The sequence below is a fragment of the Opisthorchis viverrini genome, assembly GCF_000715545.1.
Source record: "Opisthorchis viverrini unplaced genomic scaffold opera_v5_126, whole genome shotgun sequence".
NCBI lineage: Eukaryota > Metazoa > Platyhelminthes > Trematoda > Opisthorchiida > Opisthorchiidae > Opisthorchis > Opisthorchis viverrini.
The window spans coordinates 1,280,822-1,304,664 of NW_008751787.1; the positions used below are offsets into that span (position 1 = coordinate 1,280,822).

Consider the following 23,843-nt stretch of genomic DNA (forward strand, 5'->3'; position numbering starts at 1 on the left):
TGATTTGAGTGTTTACGGAACAAAGGAGTCGAGTGATCTAGTAAGCACGGATGTACTAGACGAATTAAGCGAAGGAACAACAAAGTGACCGCTACAACTTCTGAGCGCTCCCTGTGCACGGATTTCCCCGATATGTGAATGGTGACAACAAGCAATTGCAACCATTTTGAAAGGTCCTCGTGTCTGCTGATTTTTGACAAACAACTGTTATTTTTGCTTCAATTTGGGGTATGAACATCCAGCTTATCCCAGTCAATTTGTTCAAAACTTTTCAAGCACATTGTACAGAACAGTGCGCGCAAGAGAAAGTAAGATTCACAGAGAGAACCCGAACATTCACTGGGCCGTACATTAGGTCAACCGCAACGTTGGTCCAAGAGAAACACATGACGGTTAGCACAGTTGAGCAGCAAAAGCGCTGCAAACAAATATTGATGTATATTTATGGAAATGAATCTGAACCGTGTGCTGAGTGAGTGGATTCGCAACAGGCCGAATCAGCGAAGTAGAGGGACAACAACTCATCTGTGACCGAAAAGCATAGATTTGACAAAGAGAAGAAGGTAGGAATAATTACGGAAAAATAAAAACATACACGGACTGAAGTAGACACGAAATATAAGGGATATACATCACAAAAAGAAAGATAATTGGTGACTCCTATTTCACACAACAAAGCCATGGGGTGGTGCAAACAAGGTCAGGGGGGTTCAGGAGTTGACCAGTTGCGGTAACGGTCTAATTCTGCTAGTAGACGGCGGTAACACTAATTTCTTGAATTAGGTGCGGCATTGTTTCGTGGCGAGGGAGTTTGGGTTACTAAGCGGTTCCTTCCACGGAACCCAGAAGCAGAAGGATGCCCAGGTAGGCCAGACAAATCATGACTTGACGCCCGGTTCAAGCTCAAATTCGTCGCAGACATTGCTGCACCACTGTCCAACAGCATATCGTGTCCCGATTCCATACCTGCACCCAGACTTGAGTCTATGGGTAGTTGGGTGAGAGATCGAGTGGCCGGAATTGTGGCAGCAGCCTCGACTGTTTCGTCGGGTGGATCTAGAGGGGTAGGGGAAGAGTGTGTTCGAGTTTCCAGCTCACCGGCGAAAACCAGATCGGCGATAGGATCCAGAACGCTGGCACTATCCAACAACTCTGTTGCCTGAGTTGCCTGATATGACGGGTTTTCAGAAGTCGAGTTAGGTTCGCTTGGCTCACTGCCACTAGTGACCATACTAGTACTTGCACCGGCAGGTTCTGGATTCAAGTTCAAAGACTGTGTGTTTGTGATCGCAACAGTATCGATTTTAGAAAACTGTTCTTGTTCCTCCATTAGTTCCGCTGGTGGGTACGGACATTCGAGATGGACAAGATGGAAAACCTGGTGAGGAGGATAATAGGGGTGTGAGGAAACAAGGTTGATATAATGAAGGTTCCAATGTCTGACAGGGTAGAAAAGCCGTATTTACCCTTGACAGAGGGAACAAGAAAAAGAGTAAACCGAGCCCGAACAATGCATGAGAGTAGTAGTGGTAATAACTAAAATAATAGTCGGAATCACTTTAGGTTAGGAACTCAACATGTAAGACACTCAAATTCATCACAGTGCAGCAAGACACCGGTGGCATTTGAACTCTTTCACCCGAGTCTCGTGTACCAGATTACTTTACGGTGCACACAACTGACATCGTAGGGTGGCTTTTTATGGATGTCCTGCTTTTATTCATGACCGTGCGTGCTCAGCGGACAATAAAACAGCATATTCTCCCAGTATTACCCGTCGGATAGACTGCCTTCGGTTCGCATGAATTTATCAGCTCCCGCCTCCGATGCGCAGCTATCTACCTCACCTCCCCAAACCATCGATGAATGAAACTGTGGCAGACACAAGCAGACACAAGCTCTTACAGCTGACAATGACAATGATGATGGTGAGGGATCGTTTGAAGGCGTGTGTTTACAATTGATTGCCAGCACCAATTGATGTCTTGCCGCGACTAAATATGTATAGGTTTCCAAGCCGAATAAGGAGAGAGCAAATTGGAATCTTAAAGAGCTAAGATACTGAAACCGAAGAGGTTACAAAAGGTTTACGTGTAGCCAGTGTTAATCACATCCCAGAAATGGATTTACATTCCTACTGGGTTTATGAACGGTGAAGCTGCGGGATACGCATGTCAGCGTATTCTATTGATAACCTTCCTGAATGTGGGAACCTCGGGAAAGCTTGTGGCAGGCTAGCACAGTGTTTTATTCCGCCGTTATCCTTACCGAAAAAAATAATGCGAATGTACAATGGCAAGAAGAGAGTGTTCGGCACAGGCGCTACTGCCAGTGATGACTGCACTGACAACCAAAAGGACGCTAGGGAACCGTTCCAGGAAGTGAAATGGTTCCACCTGAGAAACAGATTCGCATACTAGCTATTCATGCAGTGTACCACTTCATCCGACAGCAGTAACAAAGCCAAAGTTGACATCTTTTTAGACCCCGAAAACCTAATGGGTTAGCTCCATTTGTGTGTCGAGCCAAAGCAGAACCACTTAATGGTGGGCAGATTGATAGGTGGTATCACGCCAAAGCCAAGCCCAGATCATACCCGTACGACATACTCAAGTTAGCTGGATTCATGCAGGTCTATCCGGTAGTCAATGTGGACAGTCACAGTGGCTACCTGACACCCTCGAAAACCTGAGGCAGATATTTCAAAATGAATTTATTCACTGATAGAGGCCTATGCGTCCACTGATGACCGATAAGCCGATGATATTGAGATGCAGTCTAGTCTGGGGATACTACCGTGTTCTGTGGGATCAGCCGGACAATAAATACCAGATACCAGACCGACTGAGTGACATAAAATGTCGAAGTAAAAAATCGGACATCATTAATGGGAAAAAATTACACAAAAATTTAAACGCACTAACGTACTTCATTCGCTGTATTATGTGTACCGACGACACGAATGAAGGTAACCAACTGTGGGGGGAAGGTGATGATTTGCCACGACTGGCATCGATCACGTGTCGCATCACGAACTAGTCGCCAATCTTCACGATTGGTGGACACATGAACAGAATAACTGTAGGTCCGGTCGTCTAAATCCCACAACAGGAACCTAGAGAAGTGAAAACGGGAGACAAATGCGGAATAGATGTGTAAGAAAACTCATCTTGGAAGTTTCTATTCACACAAACTATACTCTGAGGGAAGTGGTGAGACACGTTAGGGCAAGCAAACCAATGTGATTTTGGCATGGTCCACAGTACCCAAGTCTATTTCATACTGGTCGATAGGATAGTTTATTCAATGCCACCTTTTTTCTCGATCGAATAAATCTATGCGCAAACACACATGCCATCGTCCAGAACCGCAGAGTCTACACAGAATTCGTCTAATAAAATAGAACACCCTGAAACCTGATGAAGGTGCCGAAAAGCCGAATGTCGGGAAGCCCTTCAATAAGGAGGACGATGAATAGCACGCAGCAGTAACGGATAAAACTACCTAAAAAAAATCCACAAATTATTTCATAGCCGAAATGTCCAGGTAGGGAACCAACCATAGGGAGTTCAGAAACCTATTTGGAAGAGTGGTCAGTGGTGACGTCCGTGGTGAACACTGAGGTCATGCTGTCGATGACGATGATGATGATGATGAGTGGTGAACCAGGGTGACAGCATTCTAGAAAAACTGGTTGCGAATATTAAAAGTCTAATCGAAAGTATCCAGGAGGCAACAGCGTTTTCCCCCAAGATTTTGAGTACTTTAGGGTCTAGAGGACCTGTGGATTTTATGAACTGTTATGAGGATACGAAGAAAACCACATTACTGCGCTGTACTCAAAACATTATCACGTTTAACGACATTCGGTTTCGTGGTCTCTACCCCACCATTTATACATGAACCATTTGGGTAAAGACATCCGGTAATCTAATAACGGTTGACTCAAGTGATTCGCAAAGCATTCATACATCTTTTCAACCCCTGACAAGCACAAACAGGTGGAGCGTACACTCGCGCGACCATCTGGACCACTGTAACTCGTCTTACACTCGACGGATCAGCCTTTAAATCACGGCTCTGGGATATACCGTTGACGCAACACGCTCCCGTTAACTAGGTTACTACGAGCCTCTCATCATGGCACCTCGCTCCAATTTAAATCACATCATAGCAAACAATAAATCAGCTTAGCTGCTGGGTCTACTGGGTCAATCAGTGAGACGGATAGATCATTCAGTTTGATTATACAAAGTTGGAATGTTTATCTAAATCCTCGACAGAGAGTGTACGGCTGTGAGAGTCAATCGTACATGAGTTGAAAACAAACCTAACTGCGTACGAGATCTTAACGGAAACCGATATGTAGAAGCTGATAGTCCATCTCGTTTTGAATTTGAATTTCACATGTTATGACGTCGTGATTATACCGACCGAGCGAAGAAGTGTGGAAAACGTTCATCCGTCAACACAACTTCTGTGACTCTATGGGAACCCAATTACATCAGCACTATCTTCAAACTTCGATCGAAACCACCGCTGACCTTTACATAAATGATAACGTATCGACAACCATGTATGGCATGCAGTATGTGTGTGCTACCGCCAAGTTTATCAACATAGTTCATGTATGCTTCTGTTCCATGAGAGCAATAAAGTGGATTGATCCATTCAACGCCGTTGCCAGGCGTATCCGACCTGTGATACGGTGAGAAACCATACATTCAGCAGGTTAAATGAATAACAGCATATGCATTTGTCTGATTGAAAAGAACAAAGGTCCGGGAGATTCAGTATATCAATGTGGGATTTAGTGAGTAGTGTTAAAAATCACATCACTCTAATTAAGTGAAGTTCGACGTACCGTACTTTTGCTTCACATTAGATGATAACATGCTCAAAGGAACACAGTTGTACTCCCAACAGGAAGTCTCCGGGAAGTGAATCAGATGCTTTGATCCACATGTCGGATACAACAAAGGGGAGTAATATTTCTCTGATCTAGAGCGGAGTACCTCCGGAGAAAGAGAGGCCTTGAGAGAGTGCACCGTACATTCCGCTAAAGATGAACCACTAATCTGACGCTCACGCAAAATGGCATCACCGACTAGGTCATCGCGAAGTGTTAGATGATGAGCTGCACGTTTGAGCCAAGAAATACGGATTCGACCAATTAATTATACCATATGTTGGATTACGTCAGACCGGAAGGCTATCAATCAAAAATCAGTGATGGAAAATGACGAAATCGAATTTTGTGCAAAGCTTAATCCGGTGAAAAAAAACAACACTACGCGTTACAGAATCGTCCCACTGTAAAAAGGAATCATGAATAGGGTATAAGCGACATGAAATATAAGACTACCAATGTCGTACCGCATTGACCGAATCAAGTAAGGTTGTGATAACTGGACAACAATTGCACCGTTTCCAAGCTGGTGGCATGTGTAACCGGAGTTCCAGTCGTACATCCGAGCATTCCCATCGATTAGGGCATTCCGATTGCGACTGACTCCCTCAAGCACAGTTGCCCCTTGATCTACACTCGCGACGTTGTAAGTCGGTACCTATCGTTGGAAAAATGAAGAGTGGTGAATTGTGGGGATTATGGTATCAATGGCATGGTCAGTAGCGTGCAGCAGAACGCAAATCGATTCGTGCATCTAACAATCGAACTTATCCCTTAGAGAAGAGCATTGTTTTGAGTCGTAAAGGATACCTGATTCAAAGCGAGACAACCCATCAAAGTAACCTAGGTATGAACAGTGCACGACTGGCTACTTCTCTCTGCAGATGAAATGTCTTCAAAATCTGAAAAATAAGTGTTCATTGCACAGAAAGCCTACTACGAGTGAGATTCACTAGAGGAATGACCGCAGGTTGTACTGTCGGCCACCTAGTCTATTTTATGCACTCGAGAAAAAATTACAGAACAGGGAGAAAATAGTAGAAATGTCATCATGAGATATCAAGTCTGCGAAAGCTGAACCGCTTCAAATTCAACACACGTATCTGAGACCAAGTTGAATATTTTCTGGGAGTGTTGTGCACCGTAAAACCAACAAACGACCTACAGCAATATCGTTCAGTTGCAACAACCTTTAGGTGCCTGGCTACTTCGTCAGCCGAAGAAAGGACAAGGGCTGAAACACCGCCAGGTTACCAAAGTCCAGATAGGAGAAATCGAGATGCAGATGTTGGGTTCAATCCACGTAACTTCCGGTAAGTTTAAGCCCTAACCACAGAGCTATCTCGAGCTCAGTGACGAACCTTGCCTCTTTCTGGTATTAGTAGAAAGGGTCTGAACTGCGGGTTCGACCATGGGTGAAGTATAGGGCACCGCATGATGGCTACCTCCTCTTAGTAGTCAGTACTGATTTCCGGAATATCCGTTGAAAACCCAGAAGCATAAATCAAGTCAGACTGAAGAGAGCTGGCAACCATGACTACCTTGAGGTGACATGAGGAAAATAAATCACAGATCTTACCTAACCTATGAACACAAGTGTAGAGGGTAATTAGGATTGTGTAGTTGGAAACTAGTAGTTAGTGTGGTGTTCATGTGGATTCATGCGTCCGAGAAGACCAACAACGGTGGTAACAACAGCACGACTGGCAGTGTCCGTGAAATTGAATGGTTGGAGGATCCTCACCCATGAATAAACGATTTGACAAAAGCGCTACCTTCACATTGGACTCGCCTCAGCTGATGTTTATTACTCGACCCATAGGAAAATCAGACTGATTTGCTGCTGAACTTCTCGAACATAAACACATGCAAGTTACAGATGAACCTAAAACACGAATTTTCCTATCAGCAAATTGCGTCTTAACCCCGGTTTCCCGAGGAGTCCCCAATACCACTAGGCCTCTAACTAGAAGGGGAAAACAGACAGTTGAAAAGTTTGTATAGCTCTGGAGAAGGGGTGCAATGACACCATAGTTGACTAAAACTAAGCAAGGGACCCTAAGCACAGTGTTGGAGTGAGACATCATTGGCGAGATTGACCTGGCGTTCTCCGTAAGCCTCGTCAAACACGGGTCTAGCGGACGATACACATTTTGCCAGGCACACCAGCTGGGAAGTGACATTCTCGTCTTGCTTTTCAACAATAGTGAAGAAAATCACAATGACCAACCGACAAGTTTTGCCACTATGCGAACGGAAGCATAGGTATTGAAGCACCACAAGATTTATTTGCTTCGCTTTTTCAAGCAAGCCTCCTATTTTTGGAACCTAATACTCACTGGATATATCGTCGAATATCATTGAAAATATTAGTCGCTACTTCAGAATGATGCCGTAACTGCACGGCCCAACAAGAATTCCGCCTGAAAAATGTTCACTTTGTTAAGTCAAGGAGGTAATAGAGTTAGTCTGTTATCGGTCACACCGACGTTTTTGGACAAACTGAAAATACCTCATTTCTTCCATTCATTTCAGGGCGAGATGGCTCAGTGGTTAAAGCGCGAAATTACTGATCGGAAGGTCCGACCTCTTCAGCCCGACTTCCCCTGTCTATACTTGGTAAACCTGGAAGTCTCCCAACCCTCGTGCCTCCTCCGGGTGGCATAGTAGCTAGGCGCCGAAAAGGTGTTGCAGCTGAACAATTTTTTGCGCTAGCACTACCGGGAACACAACGAACTCCATAAACCATCACTCTGCTGTCAGAACATAGGTGACCATCGAAACACCTAACAAAATGTAGCGCTTCATCTCAATCCGGAGCAAGCCTTCTGCGAACTTTGCGTCAACGAGTGTACTGTGGGCTATAAAAAATTCCACACATTATTCTGGCTACAGAAATATCCACACCATTCTTTTGCTCTAAGTTAATCAAACTTTATGGTAGAGTGAGATATCTAGTTTACTAAACATCGTTTCCTAATTCGGCGCATTTGCCGACCTTGGAAGATCACTCACTTAAACACAGTACCTACACCAAGAAGCTACAAAAAACGCACCAAGCATAGACACTTATACCAACAATGTGGTCATCTTGAAAACACTGCAGTTTCCGAGAGATCACTATCATACTCCGGATACTGATAGGCGAGTTGCAGCGAATTATAGTCTGTCCCCTGTATCCCATTTGCGCCACGAAGAGGATCAGGCTTCAGAGAAACATGGTGGAGAGGAACCAAAAACTGTACATTATTGCGGGGTAGGCAAAGCGAACAAAAGAGAACAAGGATGAGCGTAACGGTTAACAGAACAAGTAGAGCCGTACCAAAAACCCATCCACCTGCCGACACACATGGTCGGTGTAGAGACATCGGAAGGTGATTAGGTGGAATGTTCGATTGGATGTATTCCGTGTACCGGTGATTCGAAAGTAGTGTACGACGCGTGTAGGAAAATGCAGTGTCTGCCAAGACCGACAAAGGTAGGTTCGGTAGTCTACGACACGGTGCCAAGTGACCTGGTCCAGTGAAACTTCAACGTAGTACGAATAACAGCTTCAAATTGGATAAAAAAAGACGGTGTTGGAGGTGGATAATCACTTGTCAGTGACTACGGTTAAGTGAACTAAGTGCAAGTCTGATGGCCGGAAGTGCACCATATCACATACGGACTGCAGGATTTTCTAAATAATGGAAATGGTGAACTTGCAAATGGATTACTCTTGTTGGGTGCCGTCCAGTTGTCCCTTCGGACAAAAAACGAATTTGGACTGACTGATCTCAGTTGAATCATATAGGCAACCGACCCTACAAAACCTGAGGCTGTATAAACAGGTGCACCATTTGGGGAAGGAGAGGGCGGTGACACTTGATGATTCACGGAACCCTGAATGAAAAAGAGGTGGTTTCCTAAATCTGGTACAAATAGTGTAACTAAGAACGTGGAACTGGTGTTCTTAGGATAACGCTTAACATAGATGTATCACGACGATGGCTGACACAGTCCCCTGAAACAGATGGCGTAGAGGGGTACCTGTCAGTACACTTAGTCAATACTGCCTCACACCGTAACAAGCACCCGCGGAGAGATGGTTGCACCGAACACGGAAGCCCATACCTCATTCCCAGCGAAACATGCCCAAAGATCAGTATTGTGTTCGGTCAAGTAAGAGAAATAGTTGAATGAGTTTGAAGATAAGAAGCCGTATTCTTTTCGGAATGAACCCGTACCTAACCGTGCTTTTGCACGTCTTATTGACACTATCTGGGGAGACAGAATGGAAAGACCTCCACAAATTTATAAAATGGATGACACTAAAGTATCCTACATTGAACCGCTACCATCTAACCAATCTAAAGTTTCCTCAGGCCTAACCACATACAAGCTAGCATAAGTCTCCCTCCGTTGCACAACCTTTCATATTCTGCTAAGTTTTAATGTAATTTTTCCACTATTGCAATACAAGGAGGGTATCGAGAAGGAAAACCCGCAATTCCAAACATTATTTAGCAGACAACGGAATCGCAATGACAATCGTTGCTATATGCCTGCTTAGGTTCAACCGAAAAAGCATCGGTAATCGACCCATAGTTCGCGAGCGAACCGAATATATTTTGACTGTAAATGCACAAGGACATCCAGTACTACTAGTAATTCACCGCTGAAATTCATAGCCCTGCGTCAAAAATTTGCAAAGGTCAGGCAAAAATGGGGTGAAGAAATCCACCACCGATCTACTCCTACGATCTGTCATACAGAGATGCACAGGACGTGACAAAACACTAACCGAACTTCGCGATCCCATAGTTGCATTCGAATAGTGTTGACGATACTTGGTTTGCCAAGGCGAATAACAATGTGGGCATCCGGATCGTCAAGTGAGTGTCTAACTACATCGTGTTCAGAATGTGGTGGCGGAGGTGGATGAGGAGCAATGCGCCGACCAGTCCGTGGGTTGGACGGCTGTAGCCAACGCACCGAACGCTCTGCAGGCATATGGTGTTGCAGTCCGTGCACGGAAGGGATAGCGACAGCGGCGGAAGACGCATTTTGCTGAGCTGCACTCGAAGACCCCGCACGAGGAACGAGACAGCCTTGATGGTTGATGAAGAGATGTTGATAATCGGTGCCCAGGCTTCGATACTGGTTGAAATCAGCCAGACGTGCCCCAGCCAGATTCGACTGGGTTTGGATCCAATCCGGACTTGCGAATTGATTGGGTGGCCTGGAAACCGATGCGCCCTGGATTGATCGAGTGCCACCACCCACGTTACGAGGAATACGATTCAATCGTTCCTGTTGAGAAGGGTCATCTCGGTCGCCTGAAAAAGTGAACAGGAATGACCGGTATATCAGCCATGTGTGATGCGACGGTACGACAATAATTGGAACACATTCAAATGACGGGATGGATCAAGATCATTCAACCCTGACTGTTTTTGTAAAGCTTTTTCTCTACGCGTGAAGAGCGAAAATTATTCAGCCGGTTTATAACATCCCGTAGATTGCCAGTCAATGAATAATTGGATCGACCACGTGAGGCCTAAGTAAAGTCAAGATATTTTAGAAACTAGACGGACTTTGTCGCGTCCGCGGAACTTTGATTCTACTCCATGGTAGGAGTTTGATCTAGTAATGGTTCAAACACATTTCGTACGCTTTTCCGTCACCAGAACAGAGTGAGAAAGTTATTCATTTTGCAAGTTCATGCACGACCCACACTAACGAGTTTGTTGCTACTGCAACTTTGCGGTAGGGATAGTGCACATTTTGTGCTTAGAATTCAGATGGTACACTCGCAGGATCATGGTGTAGACCAAACACTGCGGTTATGCGGATGAGCGAATAGTGACAGTGGGTGAACAGGTTTAGCATAACTACAGATCACTGACAACCACACGCTTATCTCAGTCAACCACACAAACGGCAATGAGCAGTTCATAGATCTGATAAGATTCCACGATCCCAAAGATGTAGGTGAGAAGCAACCAGGTTCTACCGCAAACTCCTGGAGTCTGTGTTTCAGCTACTGCGAAGCTCGACGTATGAGAAAAGATAAAGATACGTTAAAAAGAGGGGGGAATGCATCATCGGCCCCATCTATAACGGTGCACTCGGAAGGAAGCGAGTACCAGCAGTCACTTCGAGGAGGACCAGTCATAAGTTTCTCGGACGTTACAAAGGTTGTAGAGCAAATCATCATCCTCATATCCATCGGTAGAGTCTTATGCACTTCAAGGTGAGTTTTCCGCGTACAAAACTGCGCATGATGAAAAACTAGGCACTGCTCAGTAAAGTAATAGAAACAGTCCGATATAGGTAAACTAAGCTAGATGGCGTGATAACAATGCATCAGGGAATAAATCAGGACTATCGACACACCGGACCGTGTACGGAATCACAAGATTCCGGTAAGCGGTGGTTCTCGTAGGCGAAAATTCGTGCAAGAACTGGATTTGATGTCAAACTGGCTGACGAGCCGGTCGGTCGTCACATCGTATTTTCTGAGTAGAGTTGTTACAAATATCAAACTGCCTGCTATGTAAGACTGTTAGAGATTATACTACACTTGGAGTGTACTTCAGTGGCCAACTATGAAGCAGTGATCTGTTTTCTGAAAACTTAGGGAAACAGTAAACAGAATGAGGAACATATACAATAGCGGATTGGCGAAGGAGAGTTTAGGGGGCAGATAATGCATTTAGTCCGACTGCATCAATAGCCTACAAGTTTAGGCGCACGGTGATTAACTGAGGGCAACCTTAAGGTGCCTCACATCAGTGCATCATGGAAGACAAATGTCGTTAACTGTGAGCGACGATATGCTTGCCTGAAGTGAGGGAGATGTTTCGAAACATTAAAGAAATGAACGTCCTCAGCACCAGTTAATAACTACGTCCAATTGAGCTTGGAATCTCATTTGAACTACGGTAGTGACAACCAATCGCAGGGCCATCAGCATTAGTACGTCGGCAAAAGTATCAGGTTGTTGGTGTAAAGACAAACAGAACAAAACAAACGGACTACTTGGAACATTGACTGTTGCACTGCACTCACTGCTTTTCATCTCGAAGCATCCAACATGCAGCCAATGTGTAAACAACTCAATCGACATGGAGCACAACCAAAGCTCCGTTAATCAACAAAATGCTCAACTAAGTGGACAGGCATCCTTTGTCAAGGAACGCTTCAAAATGGCAAGCTGATCATTCCAAAATTGTTCGGATAGCCTGATTGATGGGCTACTAAGATGAATGCAACGAAATGTAGGTGCAACAAAAAAAAAGAAAATATCCGCTGCGAAAAACGGACTTGTGATGCTCGTAGCATTTCCACTGTAAGTTGGACTAACAACCAAATATGACAAAATCACCACCAGGAAGCTCGCCCCTAGTCCTCCAATCTTACCACTTTCTGTGAGTTCGTTGGGGACTGAGCTGGCTTCACCCTGGGGGGCAGGAACAGCGTGGCTACCCAATGAGCCGACCGGCACATCTCCATCGCCACTACGCGAAACGGATCCCACGTTCATGTCCGAACGAGAATCAGACTCACTGGTCTCATCAACATCTTCGTCCATATTATCCATATCCATAACATTCCAGTCCGAACCGCCGGCTTCCAACGCTCCTAGCGTGAATTGCAACTCCGCTAAATCATCCGCATCATCCGCATCGTCAACAAAGAAGTACGGATAACTGCCCTCTTCTCCTGCGACAAGGGATGCTGCGAACCGCGGTGACGCCAAATTGATGCCGGGAACTGAAATAAGGATTGGAAAGAATGATAAAATAAAGTGTTCATGGAATATGATTCGGACATGCATGTAATGAGGCCTGGAACCACAGTGGGGACGCCATAGATTCGATATTGTGGCCCAAGGCACATCAGTCTGACGGTTTCACCCAGAGGCACTGTAGATCAACCTGACGTCTCTCAGCGTAATGTTAAGAAGTGAAATCAAACGGTTGAACTTATCGGATAGCTAGCGACTACCAAGAACAAACTGGGGGGGCTGAAATACGCAACCAACATCTCTTGTAGTAGTACACTGTAGAATCGAAAGGGATTGAACACAATCCGACAGGCATGCCAACAGTTTGAGAAGGACTGTTTTAGATAAGATGCCTTAGTTACGAGCAATAAGCGTCTAAAAAGGAGATGAGATATGAAAAACAGGCGAATCTTGTCGCAGGTGAGAGGCCACCGACTCCTTTGAGATAGGTGGACCACTTTCGACCTTAAGTTGCCATGCCTATTAGCAATGTTGTGGAATGTAGGTAGCTCGGGTGCGCCGTTTGGTTGTTGGTCTGTTCGCCGAGCTTGGCAGTCATCCCTATACTTCAGAATACCTGTGAAGCGATTGTCGAGAGCGACCAAATGGATGCACTTTCTCATGACATAGACAAAAGTTGTTGGCTTGTTAATTTTTGACTCTGAAGGCCCCGACTAACAACTGGGGACACAATGCAAAATCCCCGATGCAACGAGCATCGTAGCTGCAGGACCGCATAAGGAACAAAAAACAGCAGTAACGCCGATCTGGTCGGAAACAAAGCGCAAACAAAATGACTTACGAGACCAGCCACGATGTGGCAGTTCGTCCATTGTTTTGGCTTGCAGACTAATCGCATCTAATAGGTCATCTGGACTGACCATTTTGGACGCTCGAACTTCACTGAGCAGATCACGTAATGACATCAACTCGAACCGCACGCAACGTCGCATCACTTGACGTTCCCATTCCGATTCTGATAATTCATGACTCCATGCTGGCTCATCGACACAGCGTTTGTCCGGTTGCACGGAAGAGTCGACGGAAATTTTAGCGTCTGTATTGGGCGGAAATGGCAGGATAGACAGATACTATGTCGATTCGGTCAAGGGTTCATCAAAATACAGGATAACCGGTCCCTGTAGTACATGTGGGCAAACAATCACGTCACGAGTCATCGGGAGCCAATTTGGTTGCATAACATAAGATATAGTTTTCACTGCCTTACTTCAGCCAGCAGACGATGGCACACAGAACCCTTTCGGACGCCCATATAGGACATTTTCTCCTATTTGCATTGGACTATATAAATAAGCCGATTAAGTTCCTCGACAGGGTGCCAAAGCCATCTAAAGGGCTTAATCCCTGCACGATTCAAAGATACAGCCCTGACCTAATGATGGACAAGGAGGCTCTTAGAAGTTACGTAATAACTGAATAATGGGTTGTGACAGTATTGCCACTAAGATGTACGAGTAAGGGGAAAGTCAAGGATATTAAGATCCTACAACCAAGTAGGGGAATCAAGAAGACGGTGGGAATCGATACACACTTTTCGAAAAGTGAATATCAGGTTGCCACAATTATGAGACAGACAGCTTGTTAGATATTCCAAGCCACCGAAAACGCCTTTCCTCCTGCTTATCACAGTGAGACAGGCACTGCTAGTTTCCCCTGCGTTAAAGTGGACGCTTGCTCACTAGTTTTGTACGAACATTTTGGAATAACCCCTTCTGCTTAGTTGACACCCATGCACAGTTGGTGGATAGCTTACGATTTTCTTCAAAAGGTGTGTTGAGGTTACCACAAAGAATTCGATCAAGTGGTATATCGAAATCGATTTTCCATCAATTAGAAAGAGTTTGGAACCGACTGAGAAATCATCGTTTCAGAATGGTTTGGTAAACAGTCGGTAGTCTCTAATTTAGCAGCGTTTCGCTTTTGACGCAAAAGCTTCATCAGGCCAAGCGAGCAGGTCACTAAATTGGACAGGTTTAACGGCAAACAGAACCAATCACTGAGACGTCTTCATATTAGCTAACTAGATCACTGATGAGATTCACTTAACATCTCTTGTTAGTTCGTGAGGTCGCCATAACCTTGCACTGATGGGTTGGGTGAGTTTCAAAGTAGTTTTGATCGGGTTTGGTTCCTTAATCTTCCAATTCAGGGTGCTTCAACTGGTTCACCGCGGATGCCACTGGTAGATTTCGTTGGTCTTTGGGGGTCTGTGAGTGTTGCAGCAATTTAGTTGAGAAGAGGGAAGGTGGGTGAGGGTAATTGGAATTCAAATAATGAAAACTCCCGTTTCTGATTACCTCACACCAACCTGTGTTAGCTCGACTTATCCAAGACCGTCCTCTGCAAGTTTCCTAGTTACATGCTTTCGGTTCTGCTAACACGGACGCTTGGCGATTTTTACCAACTCGGCCATCAGTCTCTGTGACGTGGACTGTAATCCTCGCCTCAAAACCTCAACACTTACTAAACCTATTTCGTATCCCGTGTACAGTGCACATTCCGCGATTGCCGAGTCTTTCAGGAACGCTCGACATTCATCTGCGTTTCTCGACGGCCTGTTTATTTTCCTCCTGTGTTCTCCGATTCTGGTGTGAAGTTCCCCGGCGGTCTGTTCTATATACACCTAAGTGTATTCGTTACAGTTGATACTATAGACACAATCCCTAGTTCTGTTTGCCGGGGGGCGATCCTTCAATTGCGCCAGTGCAGAGCGCAGAGTGTTCCCCCTCTGGAAAGCTACTCTTGCGTTGGCCGCGTCTAGAACCTCCGAACGATCTCCGTCTCTGGTTTATACGGAATAACATCAATCCGAATCACTTCCTGCTGGGTTTTGCTACCGGCGTAACGGTGGATACTAATGATGGGGCATGTGAGTAGTATGTTTTACGGTAAATCTTCCTTTCACCGGTACCAACACCTTTCGCAACTGACGCCTAATCAAGCTAGCTGGATATCCACCACCCCGGAGTTTGTTCTTCAATTTAATTTGGGCCGCTGTCCGATCAACTTCTTACGTGCACAGGGCCCTTACAGGCCTAAACATTGACGAGAAAATACTGGCGAAAGCCGACTTCGAATGGACAAACAAGTAGTTCTAAATTGCCCCAGTTTACGTTGGCTTTTCGCATGCTGGCGTTTAGTTTTTCCCCCACCTTATGTGTCAGTCTAAGATGGTCAGTGTACATGAGGTTGACTCAGACTTCATACCAAATTTGATCTGTGGACTCAATTCATTCAGACAGTTGTAGAAATGACTAACCTTATCTCGTTTCATCACGACAAAATTGTCATTTAAACAACGCCAGAATATCCGGCTAAAGCTTTCTGTTCTAATTCATCCATAAATATATTTACCGAAAACGGGGATATTGGAGAGCCCATTGCTAAACCTTGTTCTTGAATGTAAACCACTGAGTCAAAAGCGAGGGAGATTCAGGCTAATTCATCCATAAATATATTTACCGAAAACGGGGATATTGGAGAGCCCATTGCTAAACCTTGTTCTTGAATGTAAACCACTGAGTCAAAAGCGAGGTGGGTGAGATTCAGGCATGCTTTTATACCTTCCACTATTTCATCTGCCGTAAGCTGTGTCCATTCTGGCTATTTCTAAAGAGTCCCCTTTTGGCACATTTGTATATAAAGAATTGACATAGAGACTTACAAGGATGTCATCTGGTTCAACGGTGACGCCTGCTACTTTGTACGTCTTGGATCTCCCGATAAGGGGTGTTAAAATATCTGCCAAGAATCTGGCTAACTCTTGCAGTCTCACCGAGACATCTGGGTTACGAGTTTTTGATAGTCATTAAGCCGTGGTTGGATTGCTCTTTTGGGGTGCAATCGATATCAATTACCTTGCCCTAAGTGGTCTATCAAGGACCGCAAATATCTGCCAACGTCGGCTTTATCCCTATTCATTACACATGTAATATTCAAATTATCGATCTGTCGATAAGGACCCGCAGTTAGGTGTTGCTTGACCTTCTGCAGATAATTGCTCTTGTTCATGACAACGGTGGTCATACCTTATCCGCCTTTGTAATTATCATGTCCACCTACATTAGGGTGTTTAACGCTCTTCGCTCTGCTGGTGTGATAATTGAAGCTCCTGGCTACTGGGGCTTAAAGACTGTGACCAGCTATACTCGTAGATTCTCCGTCTCCATTGGCGGAAGATTTAACGCTAAGGATTATTTCTTTCGCACTTTCACTTCCATTCGCAAAATAAAGTAACAGTATTCAGCCATCGCGATAAGCTCTATTGAGCAAAGTCCATGTGATTTCGGCCGAGCCGAAGCTGCCGCAATGAACGAAGCAAGATAGATGATTGGCCGGCGGAGTGCCACGCACAAAAAGACTGTGATAAGTCACACAGTGGGTCCATTTAGTTATGCATTGGTGGAAAATTGCACTGCTCACCAAAGTGTACCCATGAGCCGTTCACCATTAGGTTGCGCAAAAAAAAGCAGGACTTGAACATGTACCTGATCGCTTGTATTATTTGTCCACTTCTTTGCAGGTTTTCTGCAACTTTTCCATACCAGTGAGCTCGTGCTCCCCAACACCGCACAGTTCCTTCCCAACGATCCTATTCATGATAATGTGCGCTTCACATCGTGCTGGTTCAACGCGCAACTAATTACCGTAACAAGGCGGCGTAGAACAAGTTCACGTTGCCATACGTGAAATCGCTAATACTCCATCTTGTGTACAAGCGCAGGAAATGTTGCCAAGACGGGCTGTTGTATACAATTATATATATATATATATANTATGATATGGGTGAAAAGTCGATGTCTGCAGATGTCTGAGGTGCTTCACCAACTCAATTTAGCAGCTCAACATGTACCAACGCTCGAAGGACCGGAGAATATGGCTTTCACATTCCACAACGCGGATCAATAAGGTACACAGAAACACCGCGCCTACCTGATGAATCCCTAAAAGGGCGAAATCGGTTCGTGGGCTGTAGAGTTTACAGCGACCTCAAGAGTAGTATGCTCCACATAATGAAATGCTTTGCTTTTACATCAGATTTTTTTGGTGTGTTGACACGATACAATCTCAGTTGAGCAGTTGGTTGGGTTGGTATTTCCCAAGTTTCATGAGTTTTCTTGACTTGACAAGGTCGTAGGTTTGAGGGGAGAGGGGACAGCAGATCAAATTAGACGATCAAATCCCTGTGGAGGCGCACGGCTCATTTCCATGCGAGCGGTTCACGCGACTTATTCCGATAAATTGTGTGGAGTAGGTATTTTCGAAACAGTAGAAAAGTCAGTTTGAACAATTAGCTCCTGATTGGTCTATGTGCTGTTCACTTTGGAGGCGCAACAAAAACTAACGTCTCCTCGAGAAAAGTCCGGTAAATCATTAAGTACTCAGATTCACTCATCTCCGGTTGAAATAGTCACTCCACTGAATACCGAAACAAGTAGGCGGAACTTCATGTTACTTACCACTCAGAAAGCAGCCCAGGTGGTTAGAATCACGTGAAGTTGGATGTGGGGGTTCTCATGTGAACTGCACATAGGCCAAGTACTCTCGTCTAAACATAAAAAGCAGGATAATTCGTTGATGGTTTCATCCGTTTTTGATGCTGCAAACTGCAGCTCAACTGCACCAATACGACCATTTTTGACTGCGAGTGTACATCCAAATAGGGGGGTGCTTCCGATCACAGATAAGAGAATACCCGAAAGATCAGATCTTTAAGCATGGATCCACCCGTCGAAAATTGAGGCGAGCTTATTCGAAATGGGAAAAATTGTGGGGACCTTTCGAAATCCGTCTGTGAAAAAAGCTGCAAAGTAGCTATCTCTTTGGGTTCAGTGCGACTTGCTATACAACAACGAAAGCTAAAGTAGCCCAATGTGTATGTTGCTTCGTGGTATCTTTTGCGCCATCATGTTCCTAATGGTGCTCACAAACGTGTTTCACACTTTTTTGCCTTCCGTAAGAAAAATGGAATGTCGGAACAAAAAGTTGAGCCATGGATTGTGAACAAAGACATTTACCACAAAAATGATGTCAGGAATAGTTAACCGGTAGAGTGGCCGGACCGTAAATCTACACTGCTTGTTATGGACACCCTTTCTCTAGTAGCGTCCCTTATAGTTCGTTGGGATATGAATCCACCCACTTTGATGCGTCAAAAACTTTTACCGAGTTTTATCTCGACGAGCAATCGTAAGATCAGAAGGTAGTAATAGGTCAGCGAGACAGTTACACACCACTACAATTAAATTAGGTCGATTTCAGGTTATGAGATCTCTTGTACATACTTTCATCAGAGCTCAAAAGCTACACCTGTGACATCAGGCGGGTTTATCGATTCACTAATTGGGAGCAGAGAGTACAGAATATCAACAGTCACCATAAATTGATCAGAAGTAACAAGCTGTTATACCGACGACGGACAATTTTTTGGACGATTGATGAATCATGGAAACGTAGAGTAAATGCTTGAAATACAGGTCTGGTTTTCAATCAGTTAGCGACCAGAGGCTACATAGTGCGATAAAACAACACCGATGAAATAAATGGATCAAGGTCCACAAGCCACTACTGCGAGTAGCAAACACACAAGTGAGCGAGTTGAGGGGCGCATCGGCCGCACAATGGTCTTATCTGCGAAACTTTACCAGTGAAATCAAACTATTTACGCCGAAAATTGCACTTTGTTGTGCATGTGCTCAAACCAAAAACCATCCTAATCTACTACTTTTGCGCGCATCGGCCGCACAATGGTCTTATCTGCGAAACTTTACCAGTGAAATCAAACTATTTACGCCGAAAATTGCACTTTGTTGTGCATGTGCTCAAACCAAAAACCATCCTAATCTACGTTCCTACTTTTGCAGCTCACCTAATTTTATTGCCCGCTGAAGCAAACGCTGACAGAAAACGTCTGGTGGAATACTTTCCTAACACCTCTGAGAACCTTGGATGCCTAGATGGGGCTCAAAAATTTGGACTCTTACTCTGAACTCAATTGTTTGTCTCTTTTAGTCCATCAGAGACACGTCGTGGCTTTCGAAAATTCAATTCCATTGTGCGAATACTGAGCGCCATGTGTTGAAAAAAACATGCATATACACGTCTCTATGAAACAAACGGATGAATTACAACAAAGATGCGCCCAAGAAGTCACAGATACAAGATAAGCGGAGGAACAGCGATAAATCTCTCACCTGTGCTTCCAGACTTTTCTCTGACGAGAGCCAAAGTTTCAGAGCCTGTCTCTGATGAGATACCACTTTTACACACATTATCCTGAATATGGTCTGCTATGGGTGGTAGGTACGAACCGGAGCGTGTACTTGATTCTTTTGTAGTCCGAAACCAGGCACAAAGACTTCGGAAGATATCGATTTCCGAAGCACAAAAGCTATCTCGCGAGAGAAGACGTTCGACAGCAGGCTGAAGGCAGCAGGTGGACGCCACATGGAAAGGCAAAATTATACATTAACTTTATGGGAGAGAGACGGACACAAATCAGCAGTTATAAGAAAAAAGCAACTCAATGGTTCGACAGTACAAAAAACGTTCAGCTGTAGCAGCACCCCTTCGGTGCCTGCCATACCACCCAAAGGAAGCATGAGGGCTAGTATACTGCCACGTTTTTCAAGCCTACGCAGGGGAAGTTAAAACGCAGAGGTCGGGTTCGAACCACGGACCTTCCGGTCAGTAAATTCGCGCTCTAATCACTGAGCTATCCAAATCGGTAGTGCTGTGGGAAGAAGTGTAGATGAGCTGAAATTACGTCCTCCATAGGAATTCGCATAAATGGGTCAGTAGAGTTAATTAGGAGAACATCCTGAGCTAGCACCGCATGAATAGATTAGCGAATCCCATGCGTTGGAAAAACAATCAAGTCATGAGTTGGTTAACTCAACGACCGACTAGCGTCATCTGATTTCCACCCACATGTAAGACAAACATGCGAATGAGAGCAATCAAATACAGCCTTCATTTACAGGTGAAGTACAAGATTCATTCCTGAGGATAATGTTCCTTATTACTTGATATGAAGATTCTATTCTCATAGGATGTACACTGTAAAGAACGGAGGTGATATGTTGTAAACGACAAGCGAATACCTTCTGCAAAGGAAACACGAGTATCTAATTTTTGAAGGCGACAGATAAGTTAGGTACGCGTGTCGGGACTGAAACCCACAACCTTGACCCTATGAGAAGCTATATGCAAACTGAAAGTGAAAGCTGGCGACAAAGATCTGGTCAGCAGACACCAAACCGTGACACTTCGTGTGATGGAAAACTGCGGCAGTGGCAACCACCACCCCACTGTACGCGCCACTGGCGCGCTGTCAAATTCCTTAGTCCTGAGAGTCATCACATCAGTGAAAAGAGGCGAAATTCATGCAACATGAGAGCTAACGGGGTCCCATTAGAGCCTTCTCTAGGACAAGTAAAAGTGGACAACGCTGCGCTAATATGCTGCAAAGTATTCATCCGTTACTACCTACACAAACACTTCCCAAAAGTGTAAAGCGATGTGTTCCAGTGGAATCTCGTATTTCCAAAGCAAAGACCACTCTAAAGACGTGAACGGGAGAGCGTCGCTAAATGCGTGAATTTTCAGTATACAGTGCAACTGACAGTGTATCTGACAAACTACCGAAATTAGTCAGTCATGTGAACAGACCGAAAGCCATGAATAATTGAGAGTAGCCACGTGAAAGAATGACATCTTACATACAAGGCCATCAAAAGCTTAGTTCAGCTATAAACATCGATGTGTGCTGAGGATGAAAAATTGTCTAGCAGACAAGCAACCTTTCTTCAAACACTCAAAACAATGGATCATTACTGAGGAAAAACCAAGCTCGTGACATATGAGAATAAGTACGATCCAAGTGAATAGCCTTTATCCCTTATTCAGTAGGAACGCGGAACGTTGAGAATAACACTTGAGGCCCTCGAGCAGTCCAACTTCTAGCTACATTTCTTCGCGCGCACAAAGCCAAGAAACCTATTGCCTTACCGGTTTATGTCAGGGGATCAAAACCACTAAACCTGCAAACATCTACAAAGTGAAATGAGATCAAATACTGACATGCTACGACGAATGACCTAAATACAATTTAACCACAGTGACTGTTTGAAGTTTAGTTGGGAGCAAATTCACAAAAGTTCACCACCACAGGAGAAGGGTGAACGATTAACCATGAACTAAAGGAAGTCAAAATCTTCAGCGGTTAGGACTATTCATAAGACAGATTATTCTTGCACAACCCAGTTACGCTCTTTCGAATGACCACGTGCGTCTAATAACTCCATGTTATGCCACGCATTCTTAAGTGATTCGGTAGCTGTTCGTACAGTTGCCCATTTACATGACAGTATCGTCAACAGTACTGACTAAGTTTCAACAAATGTAGAGCAATGCTGGACAGACATTGGGGAAACTCATCAGATTGATCCACCAGATGGGTTTCGGTATACTTTATATCAGTCGAAGCGACGGCAACTCTTGGACTACTATGGCCCCAAGTAGTTTCACAGAATCGAATGGGTCTTCCGAAGACTGAGGCACATAAACCAAATGAATTCACTTGGGAGCAATTTACGATTTGTGGGAAAAGTTTCCATTTTTGTGGTTTGTCACATCAGACACTCGATCAGGCAATCTGGATAAAAACTGATGAAAACGCTATTGACGTCGATTGGGAGCCAGCACTTGCAGCATCTTCAGTAATACACAAAGATCACGCGGACTCCATCTTGGAAGACGAGTTGTACCGACTGTATTCAGACCTCTCGTGATTGCCTACATCGCTTCTGGCAAGTCTAAGACTCACTACCTCTCTGCTTGCGCCTCTTTGAATTTGGCAGGAGAAACAACACTGATGTCGGCATGCACAACAGATCGCCAGAACACCGATGCTCTCGGTGCTTGGTACATTCTCCGATTGAAGTCCCCACGGCACGTCCGAATACTCATTGTCTAAGTGACGCGCTTAAGGTCCGTTGACACCAGTTTATGAACTACAGTTGAGGAAAAACATACGGGAGACCAGAGTGCGGGTCAGTTCCATTGCCCGTACATGCCACGTCTGCCAACAAAACAGCCCGCGCTATAGCCGAGCAGCCTTGTCACTAGAAAGCCTTGAAGTAAAAAGCGTGATTCGAGCCTTGAAGACTGGACGTGGTTTGTTGCTGGATTCGTAGAAGTCACATCACTTTACTTTGAACAGTCCTGTCCTGACACAACCATTCCGGTAAGTGAACACCACAGGGGGGAGGAATGGAACCGAGTTTCGTTCTTGTCAGAGCTCACCAGCAGAGTATAAGCCTGGTCGTGTCGGGGTGTGAAATCCGCATATCTGACAAACGGGGTGAGTGTTACCACTACCCCACTGGTGCGTTCTGGACGCACCTGAATTATCGCGTCTGATATACACATTAGACAATAATGGACTGTTCTTAACTGTCACAATTTATTTGAAGCATAAAAACCTCCAACACATATAAGACGCTCCACAAATTCAAGGAGCTATGCAAGGATTGCAAGTGGCGTGCTTAGTGATTGCGTGTACATTCTGTAGATGAAAAGCGCATGTATGCGATCGGTGTGCAGCTGATACGCTCTTGAGGAGCGCCACGTAGCCAGGCTACTCCCGTTATTAAGGTAGTAACGCATGGAAACACTTTGCGGTCAGCAGATAGCCGAAGCATCCGTTTGGCGTACGTACCCATTCCAATCTAGCTGAACTGAATCCCACCTCCGCTAAATCAGCGCACATGTACACACAAAGAAATATCTGAGCTCTTAGTCCGTCGCAACAGGACACTCAGTATCACAAAAACTGTATTTAATGGTGGCAGTACTTTAGCCTGTTGAATAGTGAGCAGGCGAGTTGAGCAGACAGCGATCAAATTCTCTTCCGTGACAGCCTTCGTCAGACACCGCTAAAAGAAACCTTCTAAAGGTGGCTATCAGAAGTGATCTGTGGTTAAGAACGATACAGGTCTTGCACATCCTATCGCAGCGGTCTATAGATCCCCCGAAGCGACTGGACAACGATGAACAGGTTAGCTCAACGATCATACTAGTATCCGGAATTCCTGAATCCAATGTACAACATGGACCAAACTCACATGAGCCCGAGTGCAT

The 23,843-nt window shown here is 44.8% G+C and overlaps 1 protein-coding gene across 1 annotated transcript in view; it reads right to left on the reverse strand.

Annotated features, from left to right (window-relative positions):
- Nucleotides 1-225: 225 nt before the first annotated feature.
- Nucleotides 226-23,843, reverse strand: part of T265_06373 (hypothetical protein) — a gene marked incomplete at both ends in the record, with an annotated part of 45,369 nt that continues 21,751 nt past the window's right edge. The window contains 6 exons of the mRNA XM_009171614.1: nucleotides 226-1,378; nucleotides 2,929-3,115; nucleotides 9,693-10,227; nucleotides 12,314-12,667; nucleotides 13,483-13,737; nucleotides 19,895-20,123. Of these exons, the coding sequence (XP_009169878.1) occupies nucleotides 767-1,378; nucleotides 2,929-3,115; nucleotides 9,693-10,227; nucleotides 12,314-12,667; nucleotides 13,483-13,737; nucleotides 19,895-20,123 (2,172 nt within the window). The remainder of the gene's footprint in view (nucleotides 1,379-2,928; nucleotides 3,116-9,692; nucleotides 10,228-12,313; nucleotides 12,668-13,482; nucleotides 13,738-19,894; nucleotides 20,124-23,843) is intronic.